General features: G+C 43.0%; 1 protein-coding gene across 4 annotated transcripts in view; it reads right to left on the bottom strand.

The window, feature by feature from the left end:
* Window positions 1–24,964, bottom strand: part of TENM4 (teneurin transmembrane protein 4) — a 591,948-nt gene that overhangs the window by 11,127 nt on the left and 555,857 nt on the right. For all 4 annotated transcript variants that reach the window (XM_088068964.1, XM_088068961.1, XM_088068963.1 and 1 more), the window contains 4 exons: window positions 17,736–17,908; window positions 13,989–14,224; window positions 7,275–7,571; window positions 4,474–6,088 (listed from right to left, as the gene is read on the bottom strand). In XM_088068964.1, the coding sequence (XP_087925090.1) occupies window positions 4,474–6,088; window positions 7,275–7,571; window positions 13,989–14,224; window positions 17,736–17,908 (2,321 nt within the window). The remainder of the gene's footprint in view (window positions 1–4,473; window positions 6,089–7,274; window positions 7,572–13,988; window positions 14,225–17,735; window positions 17,909–24,964) is intronic.

Below are 24,964 nucleotides of genomic sequence, written 5' to 3'. Positions count from 1 at the left end.
TCAAGCTGGAAGTGCAGAGGGCTGATTTTCATTTTGCTAAACTCAATAAGTGCTGTTGAAACAATCCGACGACAGAAATAAATTTAAATAATCAAATATGCATCTTTGAATATTTTTTTCTCTATTCCCATGAGCCTAAATGAATGTTTTGAAGAACTGGTTGGGAAAGAAATTATGGATGCAAGTGGCAAATAATGCCGTTCCAGATGACTGGAGAATCAAGAGCCAAACAAACACACTATCTGTTGCTTGTTTTCCTACAGGCCAAAATGTTGCGATTGGGCAGATGTCCAAAAAGCCCTTGCGACAATCCATGTGGAAGAGGGAGGATTTCTGTAATAAAAACACTTCTGTTCACTCAATGTACAGATTGTTTTTGGAGTGTCTTTGAAACAGAGAGGTTGGGGGGGTACGAAAGAAATGAAAAGGCTCATCTGATTATTTTGCTGCCTAGTGCTAAGCCAGCCTGCTTCCAAATCCTTCTTATCTCAAATGAAGAACTTTGATGTACATATTGTGGACCAGGTGGTCAGGAGAACACAGTAAAACAGTGAAGGTCAGCATTGGTGCAGGAATCATTTCCCAAGCACTTCAAAAATGCTAAAAAGAATACAGGGAATGGATGCTGAACTGCCGAAAAATATGTAACATGTCTGGAAATATCCAATACAGGGAGTTTTTTAATACTTCTCAGAAAACTGACTTCTAAAACATTTGCAAATAGGAGTTTGTTCTTCTTGGGAAGAGGTGTTGGAATACCCAGAACAAAAAAACCCCACCAAAACGAACAACCTGAAACCATGGGAGGAAGGTGTGGAGCTGAGAAAACAGAGGGAAAAATACTAATTTGCCAGGAGGCAGTGACAACTTTTTTGACAGAAAAGTACATTTCACATCACAGAGGTTTTTTTCAGCTACAGTAACCCTGCCAACACATTTCACAGTAAATTCATTTGAGGGCAAAGAAAAAGAGTGCTTAATGCAGACACATGTAATGGAAATGTCAGTTCAATCCATCAGGATTGCTGAAGTTGGCAGCAAAGCTCTGTGCCATGAAGTGTACAATCACTAAAATATTCATGTTTAACAATGGGCCTCTCAAAACATAAATACCTGCTTGTCCTGCTCTCCCCTCCACATACCTTCAATTTCCAAAAGCTCAGAGACCTCATCATTGTGGACCAAAGCACGTGTTGGTCACCCATGTCCTGGGCACTGAGCTCCCTGAGGGACAAGCAGGTCCCAGAGTGGAAATGGAGGGACAGAAAGCGGTTCCCTCTGCCCAGATCTAGGCAGATTTGATTGTGATGACAAGGACAGTCTTATCATGGGTCCTGCCCTCGAGGTGCCTGAAAGCCCAAGCAGAAAGAAGTGCTGGGGCAGCAGCCTTGTGTCACAGCACTCATCCCATAGCATGGCCTGCTTCTTCCATGCACTGAGGGAGGAGAAACTTGTAAATGTATTTGGGCTCTGTATTCTTGAAAAATTAAAAACAGAACTTACAAGACCATGAAAAAAATTATTTGGTGCATATAAAATATTAGTGTATCAGGTTTTGATTGTTAGAGCTGTGTGGGAAGCTGTGCACCTGTTCTAACACAGGGCTAGGAAAAATATTTTGTCCTGTCTTAACTTGTGCAGGAAAACAAAAATCTGTTAATATGTCACAAAGCAACAGTTCAAAAACTAGATCAGTTCAAACCAAAAGTTTCCAATTAATTTCTGAATTAAACTACATTTTGGTTTTGACTCCTTATTATTCTTTTCTAGGTTTTAATCATTAGTTTACACTTAACTTGAAAGGGTTGAAAATCCAAAATGAATTGTTCTTTAAGGACATTTTGGAATTTGTCATTTAGACAATTTTGAGAGCTGTTTACGCTTCTGCTGAGAAATCTCTCAAGCTCAACCTTCCCCCATAAACATGTTCAGTTTTGACAAAAAAGCATTTTCTGATAGGAAAAGTTATCTTGAGGTATTCCCTCCCAGCCTTAATTATCAGAGTGAGAGCAACATACAGATCTTAGCCTGCATCTTTTGACATATTTTACTTCCCTTGTGGCATCATCTTCTCAGCTCTGGAGAAAACAACTTTTCATGAAAAAACCCCATGATCTAATCCTTATGAATATTGCAGAAGAACCTGAGAGCACAAATCCTAATGGCTAGAAAAACAAGCAGGATAGAAAACCTAGGATTTTTACTTTGTAGCTTTTATTTGCTATTAAGTAGATCTCGTGACTCAGGGGAATGCAATTATCGTTGAATATGGGAAGGTTGTGATAGATGCAGCAGGAGCATTTAAAAGTTAATTCTATCTCCTTAAGAAGTATGTACATTTGATGTGTGATTGTGGCATTTGTCTTTTCAATGGGAAGTATCAAGAAAAATCCCACCAAAAAGTCTTCTCAAACTGTTCTCATTGCTATGACTGTTGCACACTGTATGAAAATAGGTTTGAAGGGGAAAGGGATAAAACAAAGCTGGCTGGAGATAAACCTGGGGGCAGCACACTAACGGGACAGTTTTCCAGGGAGGTCCTTCAGGCTGCTGTCTCAGTGCGGGTCGTGGGGATGGCAAACATGCAAGTGTGATCAGGTGGCCAAGAAGGCCAGTGTTATCCTGGGCTGTATCAGCAACAGTGTGGCCAGCAAGACCAGGGCAGTGATTGATTGTCCCTCTGTACATGGTACCGGTGGGGCCGCACCTCAAATCCTGTTAAGTTTGGGGCCCCTCACTCCAAGAAGGACATTGAGGTGCTGGAGTGTGTCCAGAGAAGGGCAGTGCAGCTGGGGAAGGGTCTGGAGCACGAGTCTGATGAGAAGTGGCTGAGGGAGCTGGGGGTGTTTAGTCCAGAGAAAAGGAGGCTCAGGGGGATCTTATCACTCTCTACAACTGCCTGAAACAAGGTTGCAGTATGGTGGTGGTTGGTCTCTTCTCCTAGGTAACAAGCAATAGAACAAGAGGAAACAACCTCAAGCTGCAGCAGGGGAGGCTTAGACTGCGTTTTAGGAAAAATTTCTTCACACAATGGGTTGTTAAGCACTGGAAGAGGCTGCCCAGGCAGTGGTGGAGACACTGTCCCAGAAGGGATTTAAAAGACGTGTAGTTGAGGAACTTAGGGGCACTGTTTAGTGGTGGACATGGTAGTACTAGGTTAATAGTGGGACTTTATAATCTTAAAAGTCTTTTCCAAACTAAATGATTCTATAATCCTATGAATATAAGAAAGACATTTAACATACAAAAGGATTTTCTGTACAAATACCCCAGTGCTTATATTACAGTGATTTTACAAAGTTTCAGGGGAAGCAGTTCAGAGATTGTATTAAGCTTTGGGGTAGGTGTGCCCCAAAATCTGTCCTTTAAGCCTAATGCACCTTCTTTTCTTGACTTTTTGTAGACACTGTTAATTCTGTGGGACAGATTAACTTTGAACTACATAGCTAGTAGTGTAGTAGTCATGTAGATGCTCTGAAATAGCTGACTGTAATGAAAGGTTTAAATTGCTTTGCCATTCTACTAAAACAAATCTGTATGCCATTTGTTTAGTTGCAAATAACCATCTACGCAAAACTGTAAACAGAGCTGCCCCTCTACACAGAGAAAGGTTATCAGGACATTAATTGGTAGCTAAATTTCAGATATCTGAGTGGACAAAAAACTGTAAGGAAAATGAAAAGAACAAAGACCTAAGAAGAGAGAAGAAAACAGGTTTGGGAATTACAATCTCCATCTATGCTAATGAATTAAACATGCCCTGTACATGGGGGTCCACCTGGCAAACTAAAACTTATGTCCATTAATTAAAGAATGGAAAACCTCATGGGGATTAGGACACTGAGAGAGGAATTACCTATTGTACTGGTTTTGGTGAGGATAAATTTCTTTACAGTAGCTGGTACAGGGCTATGTGTTGGATTTGCTCTGCAAAGCGTTGGTAACACATAGATGGTTTTGCTACTTCTGAGCAGTGCTCACACAGAGCCAAGGACTTTTCTGCTTCTCACTGACTCCACCAGCGAGGGGACTGGGGGTGCACAGGGAGCTGGGAGGGGACACAACTGGACAGCTGACCCTGACTGACCCAAAGGATATCCCAGACCATAGGGTGTCAGGTAAAGCTGGGGAGGAAGAAGAGAGGATGTTTGGAGTGATGGTGTTTGTCTTCCCGAGACACTGTTTTGTGGGATGGAGCCCTGCTGTCCTGGGGATGATTGCCTGCTGATGGGAATTAGAGAAGGAATTCCTGGTTTTTCTTTTCTTGCACAAGCAGCTTTTGCTTCTCCTATTAAACTGTCTTTATCTCAATCTCTGCCTATGGGTTTTCTCATTTTTTTCTGTTCTCCATCCCACCTGGGAGGAGTGATTGAGCAGCTGTGGTATGGGGCTTAGCTCCATCTGGCATTAGACCATGACACCTTTTTGCTGATGGTAAGCTTGTGAAAATGTTTATTAATTTAAATGTCTTACCTGTCATGTAACATTTGATATCCTGAGAGTTGCTAATGGGGTTGTTGTTTTTGAACATATACAGGTTGAAAGGCATTATGTTATTGCTACTCAGATGCTTCCACATATCGTGGTCTGGACTTGTCCAGCGACCCGCTAACACATCGTAGTCTCTCCGGCCCATGTGGATAAGCTTTGTGAGGGGGTCATACAGTCCTCCATGGTAGCCAATGATGATCTGGAAGTTTGGATTAGTGTCCATGTAGATCTCACCATATGCTGTGTACAGTATCTGCTTGATCATTAAGCCAGTCCCACTGAAGACAGCCAAAGGAGTGCCAATGTTATCGCAGGCTATGTAGAATTCATCACCGCTGCTGAGCTCCATTGCAAAGAGGTGGCCTTGGAGGTCATAGTACAGGGAGGTTATCTCAGAGCTTGAGTGGTTGTACAAATGGGTGACCTTGGTTGGGTTGGTCAGATCTGCGTAGAAGAACTGCAAGTGATGACCATGGCTGGTTTTGCTGGAGACTCTCCTTCCTAGGCCATCATAGCGGTACTTCACACTCCACCCACTCACTTTATTGTATGCTTTGATGAGCAGGCCAGCTGAGTTGTATTCAAAAATATCATTGCCTCTTTGCTTCAGGAAGCCATCTTCATCCATTTTGTACTGCACATCCCCCAGTCTAGTAATCCTATCCCTGAGGTCATACCTGAGTGGTGTAAGGCGGGCACTGTTCCCCGGACTCAACAGATGGAGGTTTCCGTTTAGGTCATAGCTGTAACGCCAGAGAGGTTTGTCATTGATAGACACTGTCTGCAACTGGCCATCAGCATCATATTCATATGAGTAACGAGTTGTGTTTGCGTAAGGGCCAACCTTCAGCTCTTTCTTAACCACTCTCCCCATGTTGTCATACTGCACAGTCATCCAGTACATGAGAGACCGGAAAATCTCATACTGGACCTCCTTCATCCTGCCATAGGCATCAAAATGTTTAGTGTGGGTCATGACAGCAGTGGTGATAATCTGGTTGATATCGTAGTAAATGACCCCAAATTTACCGAATTGCTCAGTTTTGCCTGACACATCATCGTACCTGTAGAGATCAATAGGCAAAGGTGTCTCGTTGATGACCGCTTGCATGCTGGTCACCCGGAAGCTGTTGTCATAGTTATAGTCAAAGCGTGCATTCACCATGCCCTCCTCAGTGAAGCGGAAAATCTGTCTGTCAATGAGGGGTCCTATCTGTCTGTATCTGATTGTGCAGGTGAACCCCTCATTCTGCAAGTTTATGGTCTTCAGCATGCCTGCAGTTTCGTCATACGTGAAACTAATCTTTGTGGTATCGTAGAGCATCTCGGCTAACTTGGACAGCTTCCCGTACTTGTAGATGACACGTCTCCCTGTGCCCAAGTACAAAGTGTGGAGGAGCTGCTCATCCTCTGTGAAGTCTTGAATTACTGAGGCATTGCCTTCTGGTGGCCGGTAGATGTTCCTGTAGTAACCAATGGAACGAATGGTTTCCAAAGTCTGACGGGCAACGTTGGGCATGGTCACCGAGGACAACCGGTCATTCTTATCAAACTCAAAGATGTACTGTCTCTGGCTGTGAAGGAGCAGCACCATGGACTGGATGGGGAGAAGAAAAGTATAGATTATATGCCTGTTTTTTGAGCAAAATTCTACTCTCACAAAATCTGTAAGATTCCTCAATCCAAACAAAGTGCAGGGCAAGTAGGAAAAATCTATGCACCCATAGAATTCAACAGTGAAAGGTAAGGAGCTGCACATGGCACATCAAGAATCCTCAAACAGGAGTGGGTTGGTGGAAGAAACCATTTATGCAGTGAGGAAGGTCCAAGTTCAGAATGCTGTTTTTCAAATCACTACCTTATAGCTGTCTTACCAAATTCTCTGTGCCAACAGCCTTTGAAAGCTAACTAAATAAAATTGGTGGAGATACTCAAACAATGCTTGAAAAAGTATTCCCCAATACCTTCCAAGGCTGAATTTATTCATTGTGTCAACCCATTTTCTATTATCCTCTTCCTCCAAACTTCTGCCTGCATGTTTAATTATTCTGGAATTTATATTTTTTTTTTGTATATAACAAACAATCCCCATAGATTGTATAATACAAGGAATAAGTCAACAATTTTTACTTTTTAAAGTATTTAATATGGCACAACTACAGTCTTCTTAAACTGTTTTAGGGATAGGCACTCTTCAAAAAAAAAGGAATAAAAAATTCCAGTCCCAGGTATATAGTGTATGGATCTGTGGGTCACTGGGCAGTGTAATGCTGAATGGTAATACCTGGAAAATATAAGTTCCATGCTAACCTACAGAGTGCAGGCCCTGGGAAACACCGCGAAGTGTGCTACAACAGTGTGGCTGAATTAATGCCTCACTTATTAATTACATGTATTTTTGTAAGTAGAAATGGGCCACTTGAAGAAGGCAGGATGTCAGACTGTATAGATTGTTTTCACATGGAAAATATACTGGAAGTTCCTACTGTTCACTCTGCTGACTTTATCTGAGCATATTTTATATTGCAGTCAAATCAATAAAGCAAGATCGTGCTTAAAATATCACATGTCAAAGCTTCACAGTTCACATGCTCTCAGCATGACTGGGGAAAAAAACATCTCAGGCATTTTCAACTGCTCTGTGGAAGCAGAGGTCCTCCATAAGGAGTCCTCCATAAGGATCAGCAACTACCTGAGGTGAAGGAGTGCAGCTGTCCTGATGTCAAAGGAGTAAAGCCCATGTGCCTCAAATGAACCATCTCTGAGTGTGAGAGCATTCTTACCTTCTCCAAGTAGGTGTAGCTCCATGATTTACCATCAGCAAAGATTCTGGACGTAATTCTGCCAGACTGATCGTATTCCATCCTTTGTGACATCGTGCCCCTCTGAATGCCTGCAATGTGTCCTCCTGGGGAATAGGTGACGTTGACCCCGTTCAGTCTGCTGCTGGGTGACCAGAGACTGGGCCTTCCCGCCTGGTCGTAGAGGATGCGGAGTGTGAACTTGCGGTGGTCATCATAGATTTTCTCAGTCCTTGTCACACGATCAAAGTCAAGGGACAGCAGGTTTCTGTTGTGAACCTACAGGAAAAAGAGGGATAATTAGGAAGCTGGAAACAGTTCAGGTTAGAAAGACTAGCCTTGTTTCACCAAATACCTCTTTACACCGCACTGAAGAGTATCGAGCTGATCACTGCCGCTGGATAAGACACAATTTTTAAAGCAAGGAGTTGTCCTAACATTGCTTTTATTGATTTCAGTGAGGAGAGAGGCAGAAGTATGGTACTTAAGAAACATCATCACAGTGAAGGAATATTGCTCATATCCCAAATCTAGGTTTAGGACTGCTACAGCAGATATGACCTACAGAACACAGAATGACAGCTTGTTGCAAGCAGTATTTCCAAGATATTCTACTTATCAAACCTAGAATATTGACTCTTGCTTTGATGAGTTTCAAACAACACTTGTAGAAAAGAGATGCATGTTGTACCAAAATAGCAGAAATCTGTTTTTCTCTGAGTTTACTGAATATAATGCAGGCATTGAAGGTTAAGCATTTCCCTTGATATGAAATATGGAGGCTTTAACTACACAGAACAGGGACTTCCCTGTAAGAGCTGGAGCTTCAACTTCATTGTCCCAGGGTTATTCAGAGTGGCATAATTATACTCCAATCTTTGGAAATGCAGAGGCAGTGGAGGTAAGCAAAGGTATCTACTTCAAAGGCAAGAACAGGAATACATTTTGACTCCGGGATTGCAGTGCACAGCAATACAAAAAGGAGCTGATAATACAACTCATGTTTAGCCACGTGTGCAAGGAGACTTACAAAGCCACACCACCACAGCAGCAAAGTACTGGTTTGAAAGCAAGGAGGAAAACCACTATTCCCAGTATGAGCTTGTCAGTGAAGATAGCTCTTTCTCCATCCCACCACTTCCAAATCTCTTTTAGCTAGTGAATATCTTACTTCTGGAAGGATGTAGATTCTTTCTGGATGAATCTCAAACTCCAAAGGGCTGGCTTGGTTTTCAGATCCCTTTGCAGCCCTTCAGCTACAGTCAGTAAACCAGAGTTTGCTGCTTGCTATGAGGTTTTCAGATCAAGTTAAAAACACTGCCCTATCCTGCTCTGGGTAACACTAACACTCCTGACTGGAAGTGTTAGAAAACATGCAGATATGGCATTTGAGGACATAGTTTAGTGGTGAATATGGTGGTGGTCGTTATTTTAGTTTGACTTGTGGACTTTGCATGGTTGGGCTTGATGATCTTAGAGGTCTTTTTCAACCTAAACCATATCTGATTCTGTAATTCTGTGAACTGAGCGCCATTCTCTGCCCCTTCCAGCTTTGAGATTGGCCATTGCTCAATGGGCAAGGATTCATGATTAAATTCCTGCTGTATTTTTAGGGATGTGGGAGCATGTGAGAGCTAAACAGCAGGAGAAAGGATGGGGTTGAATCAACAGAGAAGAGGTTCCTCAGATCTGGAAGAACAGAAGAGGGAAAGACTGAATCACTGCAGTGCCTTTGTCTTGCATGGGCAGACATCTGTGCTGAAGACTAGAGAATGGAGACACCAGAAAGGCAGAATTCAAAAGAAGGTATCCCAGGGGCTCGGGAGAGAAGGAATTGTTGCCATGATGTAAGTGTGAGGATAATGTAAGAGAAGAGGCAAGTGCAACAACAATTTTCAATTTATGAATAACAAGGGTAAAAGGTGGGTATGACTTGAGGGAAGAAACTTTGTAAAAAGGTAGACAATGCTCTAATTAAATATGTGTGAAATAGGGTGTAAATGTGCAATTGGAGAGAAGAAATCAGTCACTGTAACAGGGAAGCTGGGAAATAATTAAGAAGGCATCAAGACTCTTAAGTACAGATGCCATGTGTAACTAAGAGGAATTTGGTATCTCCTATGTGCTTGCTGCTATGGAGAGAGAAACATGAGTGGCAAGTCCTTGCAAAAAAAAAAAAAAAAAAAAAAAAAGAAAAGCAGGGAGTCATAGCATCTCTGCCTCCCATATATTCACAGAGCAGCTCCATCCTGGCAGCTGCAGCTTCTTCTGCTCTAGGTCTTTGCCAAGAAAGCTGGAAAGAGCTCTTCTAGGGTGGAACAGTAATCCAGGCTGAATGAGGTTTCCTAAGAAGTATGTTAGCAGCAGTGCCATTCACTGGGCTGAAAGGACCAAACAGCAGGTCCCTGGATAGCTCTTTAAGCTCAGTCCAAATGTCTGTATCCCCTGACTGGTGCCATAAATTGTTCCACCCTCCCTATGCTCTGGCAAAAAATGTCTGTGCAACTACTTGGAACTAATCTCCCTTTTCCTGTTTTTTATTTTTTAATGATTTGGTTTTTTCTGCTTTCTTGGTATACTGTCTCTTTTATTTGAGAAGTGCTGCAGTGCTAACAGTAACCCCTCAAGGTGATAATGAAAATGAACCCTACCCTGCCAGTAGCCTCTGAAGAGGGTCTAAATCATTTTCATACTTGTTCAAGGGCATGCCTTGTATAGAAGTGAATTTTCTGCAGAAGAACTGACAAGGCTGCAGGCTGCAGTCCAATACCTGTGTTTTATGGTCAACAGTTAAATAAGGTGCCATCCTCCATCCCAAACCTTATGCTAGAATGGAGTCTGAAAACCTCCTGCAAAAAGGTTTTGCCCCTCGGAGTGTTTGACAAGGCTTGTGATCAGCCCAGGATCAAGACAGGGTTAATTTAAATCCACAGTTCAGAGTGGATTTGACATTCCCTTTAAAATGTCTGAGAGACTAAATTTAACCCCAAACTCACATTCCACAGTACTTGATTCAATCCTTTAGCTTCCTCTGCAAAAAAAAAAAAAGAGCATGAACACACTATCATCTCTGATTTCTCCAATACTTCCTTTGGCACTGCTTTAGCTGAAATGATAATTAAACAACCTGCATTGATCTCCTTGGGAACACAAGAGCACAATAAGGGAGAGGATTCTCATGAAAACAGCCTGGCAACCTTCAGCAGAGTAGGGAAAAAAATACTCCTGTAATGAGAACTCCAGGAGCCAACAACATCCGTGTGATGAACGGCTGCCTACAAAGGAACTTCCCTGGCAAATTGCTGAAAGTGTTGGAGTGGCCATAGCCAGACCTCAATGTCTTACAGAAATTGTGGAGATCATCTTGGACCATCTTTATTAGTCAGCATACCAGGAATGGTAAGCACCATATCCCACTCTGGTCATGTCAGCTCTGGGGATTTCTGGGATACTAGGTCTTGATGTCGCCATTAACCTGCTGCCAAGGTCTTGAGGAAAAAAAAGTGACTTATGACAGGAGTTACCATGGTTAAATAAATAAAAGAACTGAGACAACAGCTCTGTCTCTTTTTGCTGTCCTATTTGCTCTATTGTCAGAGATTATTGTATATCCTTCTTTATTAAAAAACTCAAGTTCTTTTAATTTAAAAAAAAAAAAAAACAAAAAAGGGGAAGAGTCCTGTTCCTTGAAGCAGGATTTACCTAATGCTCGCTCTGCAAATGGAATCTATTGCTGCTGTTGGCCAGGGATAGGTGGAATTCACAGCCAGCCAGTCTGCAGAGATACCTCACTGCTGGGTGGGTGGATAGAGCACCACAACTTTTCATGAGGTGTGTGGGACAGCAAAAGTGAAAGGGGCTGCTTTAACATATTTGTGCTGCTTTACAGCTGCCTGGCCAAGTACAGAGCCAGGTCAGCACTGGTGGAATAGGGAAAAAAATATCAGGTCTGTCCCCTTTCCCTTCATCCATGCACAAGTCTCTGCTGTGTGCATTATCCATGCAATAAGGAACCACGTATTGTATTATTTCTTAGGGAGGGTCAGGGAGGCAGCTGTGAAAGTGGCCTCATTGTGCTGGGAGCTGGCTGAGCTCATGGCAACAGGTTGCCAGTCCCCAAGCACACCATGGAGGAAGAGGCACAATGCATAAAAAGTGAATCCTTGTGATGACAGCAGAAAGGATCACTCTTTTAGAGTGTCTAGATCCTGCTGTCCTCACTTCAAAGGCTTCATGGAATGATGCTGGAGCCTCTTTGGGATGCTCTTTCCTCATGGAGCACCATGTCTTTGCTGCTGTCTCATGTAAGCCATGGGGTGAGGGGAGAGGTCACTTAGTCACATATAGCAGAAAATGGTAATATTTCCCAAAATGAACAAAAACATGTTGATTTTAACTTTCCTAAGTTTCTTTCCTGCCAGGGAAAGCAGCAATTATTGGTGTGAGGGAAGAGGGGAACATCACACAGAGAATATGTTAAATGTTGTGCAATCCCAAGGGAGGCAATTAGCACCAGGTTTTTGTCTAAGGGGTGCAGATGCTGCCATGCACGCACAGACACAGAGCTTAAAATGTCTTGTACACCCTCAACTACTTTGAATCTCTGAACACAGCAGTAATTGAGTCCTTTGACCATGTAAGATGAACTTCTGCTTCACTAGAAGGGCCCTGACAGGCTCAAAATGTGAATAAATGCTAACAGATTTATAGGGATACCAACAACTAGCCTGAAATTTTGCAAGTTTTTCCAACTGTATTACAGTTTTTCCAACTGTAGTACAATATAAAACACAGACACATTCTGTGTTTGAATCTACTGCAAAAATTTTGGGAGACAAAACTTACACAGACAGCTGAGCAGTGGCTAAATGATTGGAAACTGTTTAGAACACCAAATAGCTGTGACACAGCTGCAGATTTCAGAAGGCCATCTCTTTTCAGGAAAAGGCCTTTCTGAAAATTTAATCAGTAATTAAAATGAAATGAAATGAAATGAAATGAAATGAAATGAAATGAATAAAATAAAATAAAATAAAATAAAATAAAATAAAATAAAATAAAATAAACCCCCCAACATAAACCCAACAAAAAAAGCATGATGACAACTGATCTGCAGATACACAGCAGTTCACACTGAAAGAGCAGCTTCAGCTTTCATTACTGTTTGCATTTTTTCTCCTGGTAACAAAATATGAGGCTATTGACACATGGGGAAAAGGACAGAGGCTGGGGTGGAGAGATTGAAGAGAAATACTTGACAAGTGTGAGTGAGGAGAGACGGCAGAAATCACACCAAAGTGGCGGGGGTCATGTAGCAGGGAATAGGGAGAGGTGAAGAGCAAGGACTGGGAAACACATATCCTGAAACCAGAGCATTGATATTTACTGCCAAGCTTAAGTGTGAATAAATAGCTGCAGTCCTTTTGCTGTGGTAGCATTACACAGCACTAAGCATTTTTCTCAGATGGTCTGAATTTGCCAGGTACTGAGCAGGAACCGTTCATCAGCCTGTGACTCTGAGACTAGCAAGGTGCAGGGTGAGTGCACAGGACTTGCTATTACAAGTTCTCAGCTTTGCCAGCAGTTAGCAGATGAATTACAGCTTATTGGGCAAGATCTTTAAACAGCCTTGACAAGTATGAGGTGCATTGTGCGGAACAATGTTTTCAAAACACATCAGTCTCAAGCACAGAAAGGTCTGGGCACTCCTGGAGGGAGAGTACTGTCAGGCTGGAGCTGCTTGTAACACTTCAGGGAACAATAGCAATTGTGGTGCAATGTTTTGTGAGCCCAGTTCTTCAACAGGTTCAACAGATTAGCAATTTCAGGAATACAGAGTTTTTTTCTGGGGTTTCCCAATGAACGGTATTCATAGAATTATTAATGTTTTGGGTTGGAAGGGATCTTGAAGTTCGCTTAGTTCCAAGCCCCCCTGCCATGTGCAGGGACACCTTCCACTAGACCAGGATTCTCAGAGCCCCATCCAGCCTGGCCTTGAACGCTGCCAGGGATGGGGCAGCCACATCTCCCCTGGGTGGCCTCTGCCAGTGTCTCACCACACTCACAGTAAAGAATTTCTTCCTAATATCTAATCTGAACCCTCTATTTTTCAGTTTGAATTCATGCCCCCTTTCCCTACAAATCTGTGCCCTTGTCCTAAGTCCTTCTCCAGCTCTCTTGGAGCCTCTTTAGGAAATGGAAGGTACTCTAAGGTCTCCCTGGAGCCTTCTTTTCTTCAGGCTGAACAACCCCAGCTCTCTCAGCCTGTCCTGATATGCTTAGAAAGCTTTCAATGCTCTGCTCTATCACTGCTAGAAGCACAGGTAGAAAACACCTGCACTAACTGGTGTGGTATTTTATAGTTATGACTGTTCCTGGCTTTTTTTAACAGCCTGAGATGATGGCTAAAGCTGTGGTGTCTGATGGGAAGTCACACATTCCCAGTGATGCAGAGGACTGGTAGGGAGATCAACAGTAGTGGTACGTTGATGGCTAAAGGAACAGCAGCACATAAGGAGACATAATGGTATACTCCAGTCATAAAGGTTTTGTCACTGAGGGTGAACAGCCAATTCTCTGTCCTGCAGCTCCATCCCTATTGCAGACATTACAAATCATACCCATCCCTTTCTGCCATGATACTGGGACTGATGAGATGGAAAGTGGAGGCCAAAATTGCTCGTGGTTCTCACTTACCCTCAGCCGACGTCCAAAGACGGTGACCTGCCCTCTCGCTTGCTCCTTCCTCTGCCTCCACTCCACGAGGTTGAGGCCGTTGTCGATGGGCAGGGTGACATTCCTCTTCCCCACCGTGGGGTTGACGGTGCCAGCCAGCAGATGTGGCTCGGTCTGCAGGGCCACCTCCATGCCATTGGCAAGAATCAGTCTGAGGGAGCCATCAGCCCCGATGTAGTAGCTGTTTCGGACTTGGTCTGAAGACAGAAAAGAGTTCTTTGCTGATCTCTGAGGATACAGCTCCAGCTCCTCATTTGCTCCCTCACCTAGGCTGCATCAGCATTTCAGATGGTTGTAACCAAATGCACTGGTACTCACCTGTCCCACTCAATGGGAACAAAACATTGGTTTAATCAGGGAAAGTAAACATGGACAATTGCTTTTTCATTCTGATGAGGTTTGGCACCTCATATTCTTGCAGGAAGTCTTGCACAGGTTAAGAAAGTGAAAAAACTGTGTAATACCTTACTAAAGGATGCAGGTTCAAACCTCTTCCTCTAGGCTGAAACACTGTGTGGTGAGATATTTGTTTTAAATCAGTCTGACTGAAAACTTTCCATGCTTTTATATCCTAAAGATTTTAATTTCACAACAGTATATGAGAAAGTGGGGCCACCTACTTTCCTCAGCTCATTCACTGTCTCACAAGTGACAGGAAATTGCACAGCAAGTTAATGCTAACCAGTTCCCCAGACAACAGCCAAATCCTTTCCCTTGAGAAAGCTTTCAGGAGGCAACTGAAGTCCTCATGTTTGGAGAGAAAGCAGAGGCATTAAGCTCCCACACTTCTCTATACATCTGGCCTCCACTAGCTCTTGAAAGATCGGATTTTGAGGCCAATATTTGGGAATTCAGGAGTTGAACAGAAGAGCAATCTCTCTTCTACATCCTTCAGGAATAAGGCAGGCTGAAAGCTCATCCTTTGAATCTCCAGCTGGCATTTATCTCCACAGAGAGTAGCTCATGAAGGGTAAGAAAGCATGAGACTTACTGCAGAATGGCTTTAAAGACTTATTATACAAACACTGCCTTATCTGAAGCTCCTCAAAAGCTGGAAAATATTACAATTTCTGTCTCTCAGGCTGCCATAAACTCTTAATTGTGAATAAAAACACCCACTGAATTCCCATTAAGTGTTTTTCCTTTCTGAGGCAAGCTGCGTTTTGTTCACTAGTTGCTCTGCCATAGCTCAGCAGGAAACAAAATCACAGTGAAATTACCATTTCTTGTCCCCAAGAAGATCAGCAAAGAGCACAGTTTGGTATAGTTAGGGAAGGAAATGTGACACCAACTGGTCCTTTTTTATGCAGGTCTCATCCTGCTCCTGTGGTAGCCAGATGGAGTTCTGCCACAGAGATCTCAGGAGAGCCACTGCTCAACTTTACACAGGAGTGACAGTGAAACCACCGGTGCACAGAATTTTGCCAAAAACATACAGCAGTGATCCACAATGCAGATCCAAGTATTTCAGCTCTACCATTGAGTATGTAAGCTGATGGTCTTTGACATAGACCCCAGCCAGATAAAAACCCCTCCACACTTGAATCTGAAAATGGAGAGAAGGTCCAGCCAGTCAGCAGCCACACCTTTCTTAGATGCTTGGTTTGATGCTAAAGTATTAGGAAATGTGCTTTAAATCAAATCAGTGAAATATCCCTGAATAGTGGATATATTCCTCCCTCTTTTTTCCTTCACTGGGAAGCAGAGGAAGGCTTGAAGGTTTACATGAAAATTAGACACATGATGTTCCCTTTGTGTTACATAAGCAACACAGAAGGGTTATTGTCACCTGTGCTGTGCTACAGTGTGGGGAATGTAAATCCTCTACTTTCAACATTTTCCCAAAAGAAGACTCTTCCCTGGCTCTGGCAGGCATTTCTCAAGGGCTACATAAAATCCATGGGCCATTGGATGCTGTATTTTAGGCTGCTTTGGCTCTAGGGCTCTACTGCCCTACTTTGGCATTGAACAAATGCTCACTTTGTCACTAGTCCAGAAGACAAATCTCACTGGAGTGCTGATGTGCCTGTTGTAGAAGCTCCTAAATCCATCCTACAGGAATCTGCAATCTTCTGAAAATGCCTTCTCAGATCTCACCTGTTCACAGTGTGGTCCAAGTTTCCTGAAAGGTTCACCAAGAATTTGGTTCACCAAGCCACCTCTTCTGCAGCATTATCCAGATCTTTGTTTTAAGCGAGTTTCTTCAGATCCAAACAGTTTCATAATTTTATACCTCTAAAGATAGTTAAGCTGTTTATAATTCTGGATGTTCTAATGGCCAGAATGTCCCTGTGCCGGAGGGCAGGACAATGACAGAATTGACTGTGGCACCATTATGTAACTGTGCCTTCAGCACTGAGTGTATGAATCACACCACAGTCAATTTTGTCACTAAAGAGCCACCAACAGTGGGCTCTATTGCTTAAATAGGCTCTTGAGGTGAAGCCAACCTCATGTCTGTGCAGTTGCCACCCATCTTAATGTGAGTGAGTGAGATGGGGTGGAGTAGATTGCATCTGTCTTACAGGCTGAAGTAAAGAATAAGAAAGTCATGGTATTTCCCTACAGGAATATGGGGACAGCCTGAGGGGACTGGAACTCTCTCAGCTGCTCTCCCCAGAAGGGTAAAAGCAGTGTTTCAGCCATAGCAGACACTTTCTTTTAGGGAAGGTTAGTATTGTTACAGGGAGGGAGAAGGAAATTGTATCCCAGAGATGTGGGAATAAATGCCACTTTGGAATATGCCTGCCCCACTTGGAGCAGCTTGCTCTTTACAAGGAGAAAAGATGCTTCACTCCCCATTGTAATCAATCAGAGTTAATAAAATCTGGGGAGTAAAGAAAGCAGAGTCTGAAAGTTCCATCCCTCCTTCCAAGCCCCAGGGAACAGGTGTGATAGCACATCCTGATCCTAAGGAGGTTTCAGCTTTCAGAACCCAGAGAGCCAGGCTGGCACTGTTTGTTTCAGAACCCAGAGAGCACAGGCTGGCAGTACAGGTTCTGTCACTACCAGCATGTCAGCACAGTGTTCCCCTGCTATTTATTCCTCTTTTGTTTCTCACTTCATTTCCTTTTCCTCTACCTAATCAGTCCTCTGCTTCCCACCTTCCTACCACAGGCACAACCCTGCTCATTTCCCACAGTCACAAACTGGTCCCACCAGTCCTACCCCACCTGTCAACTTCTCCTTTGTGCCTCTCCACACCACTTCTTAGCTCAGACACAGACCTTTTGGGCACAGGAATGGTAATTTTTCTGGATGCTTCCTTGTGAATGTTTGAAACACCAGTGAACAAAGAATCAGATCTCCAGCAATTAGCTGGAAGCCTGTTCCAAGAGGAGAGCAACTGCTAAGTCAGAAGCCATTAAGAGACTGAAGCAAAGGGGTTGGCTGGAAGTGTGGCTTGATTTATGCAACCCTTTTAGTTACAACAATAATGGTAATGATGACAGAGGACTGTACTGCACGAACCTGCACGGCAAGGGGCTGGCTGGGAACGGAGCAGAAAAACAGCTGCAGAGTATCCACTGTGCTAGGGAATGAGGCTAAGTAGGTGTGAGTGTGTGTCTGTACCAGCATGTGGGGAGCTCTGTGGCACTGAGAATGCAGGTGATTTTTGGTGCTGGGATTATCAAGACGATGCCTGTTTCCTGATGGATAATCCATTATGTGCAGCTCGCTCAGGAGAGGGATGGTGGCCCAACTCACCTTGGAGTAGGGTGTAGAAGGCCCCCGATGCTGACAAATTGGTTGTTATTGTAACATCATCCTTGCTGGAGGTTTCCACCTGGACATGCACAGAGCTGTCAGTATCACTGCGGAAACTGCTCACTTGGCCAGTAGGGAAGGTGACGTTGGTCAGGCGGCCAAAGCTGTCGTATCTGAAAGAGACAATGTAATGAAGTCAACAGCATCAACAGAGGACAAATCATCCTATAAAGCACAGACCAATTCTTCAAGTCATCATCCAGATTTTTCACAGAGAAAAATGCACTGTCACTCTTTCAGACAGTCTTGACTTTTTTTTGCCTCATGAGAAGAAAATCACAGCTTTTAGCTGAAGAAAATGAAGTAAAGAATAGAAAATTATTAAATACATATTAGCTTGTGTTTTAACAATATTTTTCCAACACTCCTCACCTGTATTATGCTTCTTGTTTACAAGAGTAACTTTATTTCCCATCTACTATGCTGTTACTTACAGAAAAGCACTGGCCTGTGCATCCTGTGTAGCAGAACTAGGAATTTCTGAAGGCCACCAACTGATTTGTCTGGTTGTGTCCTGAGATGAGAAATTTATTTTAATTTTTTTTCCCTGTCTAATTAAAAACTAAACACTAAGGTAACAGTGAGGACCAGATATGCCATATCAGGTAGAGAACTGTCCTTAGTGAACATGGTGTAGAGTCCTGAGCACAGCTGAACACCCGTGTCTACCTTTTACTGTTCCTAGGAACAGATGGAAGGACTGATTTAAAAGTGTAAAAAAGCAGACCAGTTTTCACCCCTACTGTGTCCTTGGCTTTTCCAAAGAGGAATCAACATAAGCACCATCTGGGAAAGTTTCTGTGATGTGGACACCTATATACCAGAGCCCAGGTAAAATAAGCTTCATACACACAGGCCCCACTGCAGTTAACAAGGTGGGGGAGTTATTTTTTGATAAAAAGAGAAACAGCCACTTGTGTCTAGAGCCCTCCTGAGTTAAGAGAGCAAACACATCATTATGCCTCCCGTCTGTGGCATTACAAAAAGGTTCACAGACCCAGAAGGCTGGCAAGGGACCTTTGCAGTGAGGTTATTGTAGTTGAAATGGAGGGCAATAGGGAGCTGGACCTTCTGATGAGATGGATGTTCAGGGAAGGGTTATTTAAATAGTTAGGCAGAAACAGAAAAAATCCAGCAAATCAATCAGGGATAAATGTTTGACTTTTTTCAAGTCCTGCCCACAACTCTTTTAAGAATGATTTATATGAAACTAAGTAGATCATATTATGAAAATGCATCACTTGGGGATGCAAAGTAAATGGTAGGCAAGCAGAGAGGTCTTGTTCTCCTGTGCTACCCAGTGGTGAATCTTTGAAGGAATGCAGTGTCCAGTGAAGGGCACCATTCCTCAGAATGACAAGGTGATGTAAATGATATATTAAGGATAACAAGCTTAGAAAACCTGATGTAAGAGGCAAAGCTGAAATAGAGTCATTTGGAAAAGGGGAAACAAGGAAGTAGGAAGACAACACCCCAACAATGGGTATTCTGAAGACGATTATAATAAATTGTTTTTCATGTCTACTGAGGATATGACAGAAAGTAAATGGAAATTATGAAAATTCAGGCTAAAAGCTGTAGAACATATTCAAGGCCCATGGTTGCTCCGAGCAGAGGAACAGATGGAGCACTGGAAACCCCACTGCCCAGCTCTTTTAAGAATAAGTTAGAGAAATGTCTTAGAAGGGATCTGGATACAGATGATTAAACCTTGGAGGGAGCAGATGGTTGAGGAGCTCTTGATGCTTTTCATTGGGACTACTCTGAGCCTCTGAGCTGGGGAATAAGAAAATACACCCCATCTAATAACAAAACCCAGAAACCAAACAAAAACCCAAGGAGGAAAGGCGAGTGGAGGGTGGAGTGGGGAGAGGGGCGAGTGGGGAAGGGCAGGAAAAAGGAAAGGAGAGGGGAGGGGAGGAAAACACAAAGTACTCTTGAACTGCAACCAATGAGAGACCCATGAGCAGTCACTGGAATGGCTCTGCACTATATAGAAAAAAAATTGTCTCCTCTTCCACTCTCATTTTTTCAGATTCAAACACAGTGCTGGTACTTCACTTTTGAAATATGGTGGTTTTATGTGAGGAAGGGCTGGTTGAAAAGATCATTTTTGCCCAAGTTTAATATTTAGGTTATAGTGACTAAGTGTGTGATCTCATTGCAAATCTCCCCAGCCCTCAGGTTTGGAGACACTATCACATGAGGTTTTTCTTGCCCACTGAGCAGAAGGGGAGGTAGTAAGATAGGAGAAAGAATTTGCCCTCCACAGTCAGACTATCAGTCACAGATTATCCAAGCCTTGCCCTTTCTCTCCAATATCCTGGCAATCAATCAGCCACTTGTAAAATGGAAAAGAAAGAAGAAAAAAAAACAAAACAAGAAAATGTTGAAAACAGGGCTGCATTGCAGGAGTTTGGCAGAGATCAGCTAAAGCTTTTCCAAGCAGCTAGCAGCACACAGCGTGGATCTGAACTGCATCTCCACGTAAGAGCCAGAACTAAAGTGCTCCCAGTACAAAACAATTTACTCCAGATTTGTGGCTGCCCTGTTTGCACTGAGACAAATGTGTTTTGCTTGTACTGTCTCCAGTCACCTGCACATCTTCCCCTAAACCAGCATGTGCATCTTAAACAGAAAACATCACAGGCAGTCTCTTTACCCCATCTGCTGAGACAAGACACAAGGGATATGATTTAGTCTCTCCCCTGAGCAGAAAAAACATTGTTATCACTGAAGCTCCTTCTACCACAACATAGTCCTATATATATAAAACATTCTGAACTGTAAGCGTAGAATCAAGTTTGCAAACATTCCGAAATTTTAGTAAGATGAATCTGAATTTGGCACCTCTGACTTGGTGGATTAGTAGGTGTGAGGGATTTATTCTATTGCTTCATTTAGATTTTAAAAATGAGCTGCTCCTAAAAGTAAGCCTGATTCTTCTCCTAAAAAATCTAGATGTGTTGCACTGAAGTCTAACAGGAAGAGTTTGGTGTAACAGGAGTATAAAAGGAAGCAGGTCTACAGGTTAGGGAAAAAAGGAGTGCAAAAGCCAGGATGCAGGCAGAGAGCTTGTTCATGTGGTAAGTGCTGAGTCAATGTCCTGTGAGTCATAGCTTTTTATCCTAATTGATGGCACCTAGAAAAATGCTGAGAGTCAGCACAAAACCTTTACTCCATGCAAGTCCTACTTATGTGCTCCAAAGAAAGCCTCAAAACCCCATGGATATAACAGCCCCTAGAAACAGCAGACAGCCAACTCCTTATATTCATCAAATCACAGAAATATGAATTGGTTTGGGGTGAAAGGGGCCTTTCAGATCATCTTGTTTCACCCACTTCACCATGGGCCAGGACACCTTCCACAAGATCACACTGGCCGAGCCCCTTGGGCAACCTGTGCCCACACCCACAGCAAAGAATTTCTTCCTATAATCTACTCTAAAACCTACCCTCATTCAGTTTAAAACCATTTCCCCTTGTCTTAATGCAGCATGCTCTTATTAAAAGGCAAGTAGTGCCTTTTTAATAATATTTTTATAACATTCCTGGACGTCAAGCTTCTACCACCCTTACAAATGATTCTCCACTTCTGTTGGGCAAATAAATAATATTTGCAAATATGCAACTGGAGAAATATGCCAGTAACCTCTGCTTGTGCAAATTAGGTTAAAATGGCAAGAAAAAAAAAGAATGAAAGAGTGTGATGGTGCCTAGACTTCTGTGCACACACTTTTCTTGTAAAGTCAAAATGACTAAGTACAATACACTTAATTTACATGGTTACATTTTAACAGCTGTACAAAACCCACAGTACTTCATCAAGTGCAAGGACTTCCATTTGGGACTTTGGATCCTAAGAAGCAAGGCTCTTTTTGGGCCAGAACAGTCTGGAATGATCTGCTGGAACAGGTTTAAGATGTCAGCAGAAGTATGTTAGACTTTTGGCACATCCTTAGTCACCCCATTAACCTCCTTCAGAAGGAACTAGGACCATCTGTGTTTTCTGCATGTGCAAGAGCTGCTGCACCTCTCTGCCCAGCAGCCAAACAGGGACCTGCCAAGGACTGTCTTTGGCGGGGACAGCTCACTGATTTACAGCTGCAAGGAGATGCTGCCTTACAAAGGCAAAAAAATGAGAAGGTAAGACAATTAGACTGTTCTGATTTTTATTATTATTTTTAACTGGTGACAGATGAAGTGTAAAATACTCACGTCCAGACTAAAGCTCTTTTTAGCACTGTGGTGGCAATGCAAACTGAGGTGTGGGAAGTCCATTAGCATGAACACACACAGTGTTTTCTTCTTGGCAAGCAGTTCTTTTTCTCTTTTCTGTTTTTACTCAGAACTGGAGCATTTTCCCCTTTTTCCCGATTTAGCTCACACAACACATACCTGATATCATCTATCACATACCCACAGTCTCCCAGGGATGTGAAGACTTGCACATCCCAAAGAGATAATATGCTTAACAAGTTAAATGTGCTGGTTCCTTCCACCTCTGCTTTCTGCCCTATAAAGGCCCTTACAGGGCACACCTCAGCTTGGAGAGGAAGGCCAAGTGACTGGCTCTTATGTAGCTGCAGGTGTGCCCTGGTATTTGCAGTAACATAAATCTCTCCTAGTCACCTCATTTTGCAGCTAAGCTGCCTAGCCTGTTTTCACAGCATCAGGATTTAGGGCTGGGCCAGTTTTCATCACAGCCTAAGACTTCTGTGTTCTCCAAATGCTCTGAAAGCCCCAGAATTAAAGAAATACTGAAGCATGGGAGTGCACACAGCAGCCACTTGGAGCAATGAATCCATCACCTGCTAACACAGCTGCTGCCTCCCATTCAAACCTGCTGCAAAGCCTCAGCACTTACAATTACAGTGGCAATTATTAGGCCAGCAAAGGAAGCTGTTGCCATCTATTCCCAATTGGAAACGTATTTAGCTAAGGTTCAATGCACAGAATTAAAATGGTATTTGGTGCTTATGAGGTCTAATTGTTGGCTTGTAAACATTCAGAGCTTTCATTTATCACATTACCATTGTGTAGAGACCTGGACCTTGGGAATTAAAGAGCATCCTAAGTACCATCTATTCAGAAATCAATTTCTTGCCTGAGTTTCTGCGTTTCCTCATTTTAGCTTCCTCACATTTCATCAGCCTTTTAAAACACAAGTCAAATAGATCAGAAAAAATTCACTATAATAATATTGCATTTAGTGCCAAAGTGTCTAAATGGACCTTGCAAACTATATTTTGCATGTAATTATACCAACGTGCACCCAGTGCCTCTTAACAAGCTCGCCTCATCCCAATTTTTCAAACAACATTAAACACAACATTAAAAATAAATCTATAACAGACAAACCGATGATACTCAAAAATGCATGAAGGCAAGTCCTCTCCCTAATGACCAAAGGCCAGGTTGTGGTCACAGTCTGCTAAATTTTCTGACTACCCAAAAAAGAAGAGGAAGATCTCTTTCTAGCTTTTATGATACTCATAATTCCCTTGGTTTTCAACTAAACTTTGCTATCAGGCATTCATTTCAGGGCAGGACAGTAGCTCAAAATGTGACCTCACAACTTAGTGAGGGTACTGGAGAGCTGCTATTTTATCATGGCACTTACTGGAGTTTCACTGCAACTTTGTCAGAGGAAAAATAATGAGAATCTCATCATTTTATCATGTAGAAATTGTGGAACAAGTGGAACCAAGAAACCTTGCTAGAAGAGGAGGGAGGACAAAAGCCAAAGGTGTTTCTCATACTCTAGTCTGCTGCAGGAGTAGAACAAGACCCTCACTTGATCTACACTAAATCAAAGCCTATAGAACTCTGAGTATGACCTGATAAATCACAGTCACACAGACCAGGGCATTGGCTTTGGCACACAAAACTGCTGGTGCTGGGGTGGGACCTTTGCTGAGCCCTGGGGGTCACTGGGAAGCCATTCAAGGTCCTCCTGCATTCTCAGTCCAGCTGGCTCCTATTTTCCACCCATTACAGTGTGTGAGGTTTGGCAGAGTTTGGTTCTCTGCAAAGCAGCCTCCAGTGTTACGGGTCAAAGCTCCCCTTACCACTCATCTGAAGATCTGGCTCCATGAGACCCTTTGCCCTCCAGGCAGCTGTGAGCCACTTCTTGGGCAGTCTGTGAAAAGGTTTTGAATTTCTGGGCTTGGCTGGAGCAACGTGTAAGCATTTGAGTCTGTATGGAAGGAGGTGACCTTCAAAACTAATTGGACACACAAAGGACGTAAGTAAAAGAGCCTCATCTGGGCTAAATAATGCATAGAAGGTTTGACTTTGACTCAAAGGGAAATTGAATTAATGTACAGTGATAACATCTCACTGAACTAATCAAGATAATTGCCGTATTCTTGATTTAAACAAATCCATTAATAAGAATTTCCGGATTCTGAAGCAGACAAACAGCAACTGCTAAGAAACTTTGTAAAGGCTGGTAGCAATTTTTTTCAGGTCAAGTTGAAAAGCACCAACAACAAAGCATCAAGTAGTCACACAGCATCCTTTGACTGGAGGAGCTGAACAAGAAGTAATTCCCTTAGCTGAGTTTCCAGACCAACTTCCTTTGCTGCTGATTATCACTGTCACCGTCACTAGTTCAACGCGAAGAAAAGTCCTTAATCCAGTTACTGGACAAGCTCAGCTGCATTGCATTAACTGACATTAACTGATAGATAATGTCAAGCCCACTGCAGGGGCAGGAAAGGTCTATATAATGCTAAAACCCTCAAAATAGTCATAGACAGGTCTTTGGGAGCAGGCTAATTGCTGTAGGGACCTAAGTTTCACTCTCAAACAAAAAGGGAAACTGCATACCGTTATACACTGAGTCTTACTCAGAGCTAAACCTGATAAAACAGGATTGTTAGAGCAGGTCTGGGTGTAGGATGTGTGAAAGGACAAGGTGTAAGTGCTGTGAGCGAGTCTGCCACTGCCTGAAGCCATCACCGGTCTCTGTCCCCACAGAAATGAAGGGACAATGTGCCAGTCCACCATGAAGCCTTGGAGAACCTGGATTCCCTGGTGTCCCCTGGAGACAGACCTCCAGTACTGCCCCAGAGTAACCTGCCTCCTTCCCTCCTTTCCAGAGTCACACCAGTGCGCCCACATGTCAGAACTCTGCAGCCTTATGGTAAAGGCTAAGAAATGCC

This window comes from Pseudopodoces humilis, chromosome 2 (genome assembly GCF_049639895.1).
Source record: "Pseudopodoces humilis isolate 2021_Gansu_Grassland_sample_001 chromosome 2, ASM4963989v1, whole genome shotgun sequence".
Taxonomy (NCBI): Eukaryota; Metazoa; Chordata; class Aves; order Passeriformes; family Paridae; genus Pseudopodoces; species Pseudopodoces humilis.
Note: the sequence above shows the minus strand (reverse complement) of the source record. Positions and strands in the feature narration are given on the sequence as shown.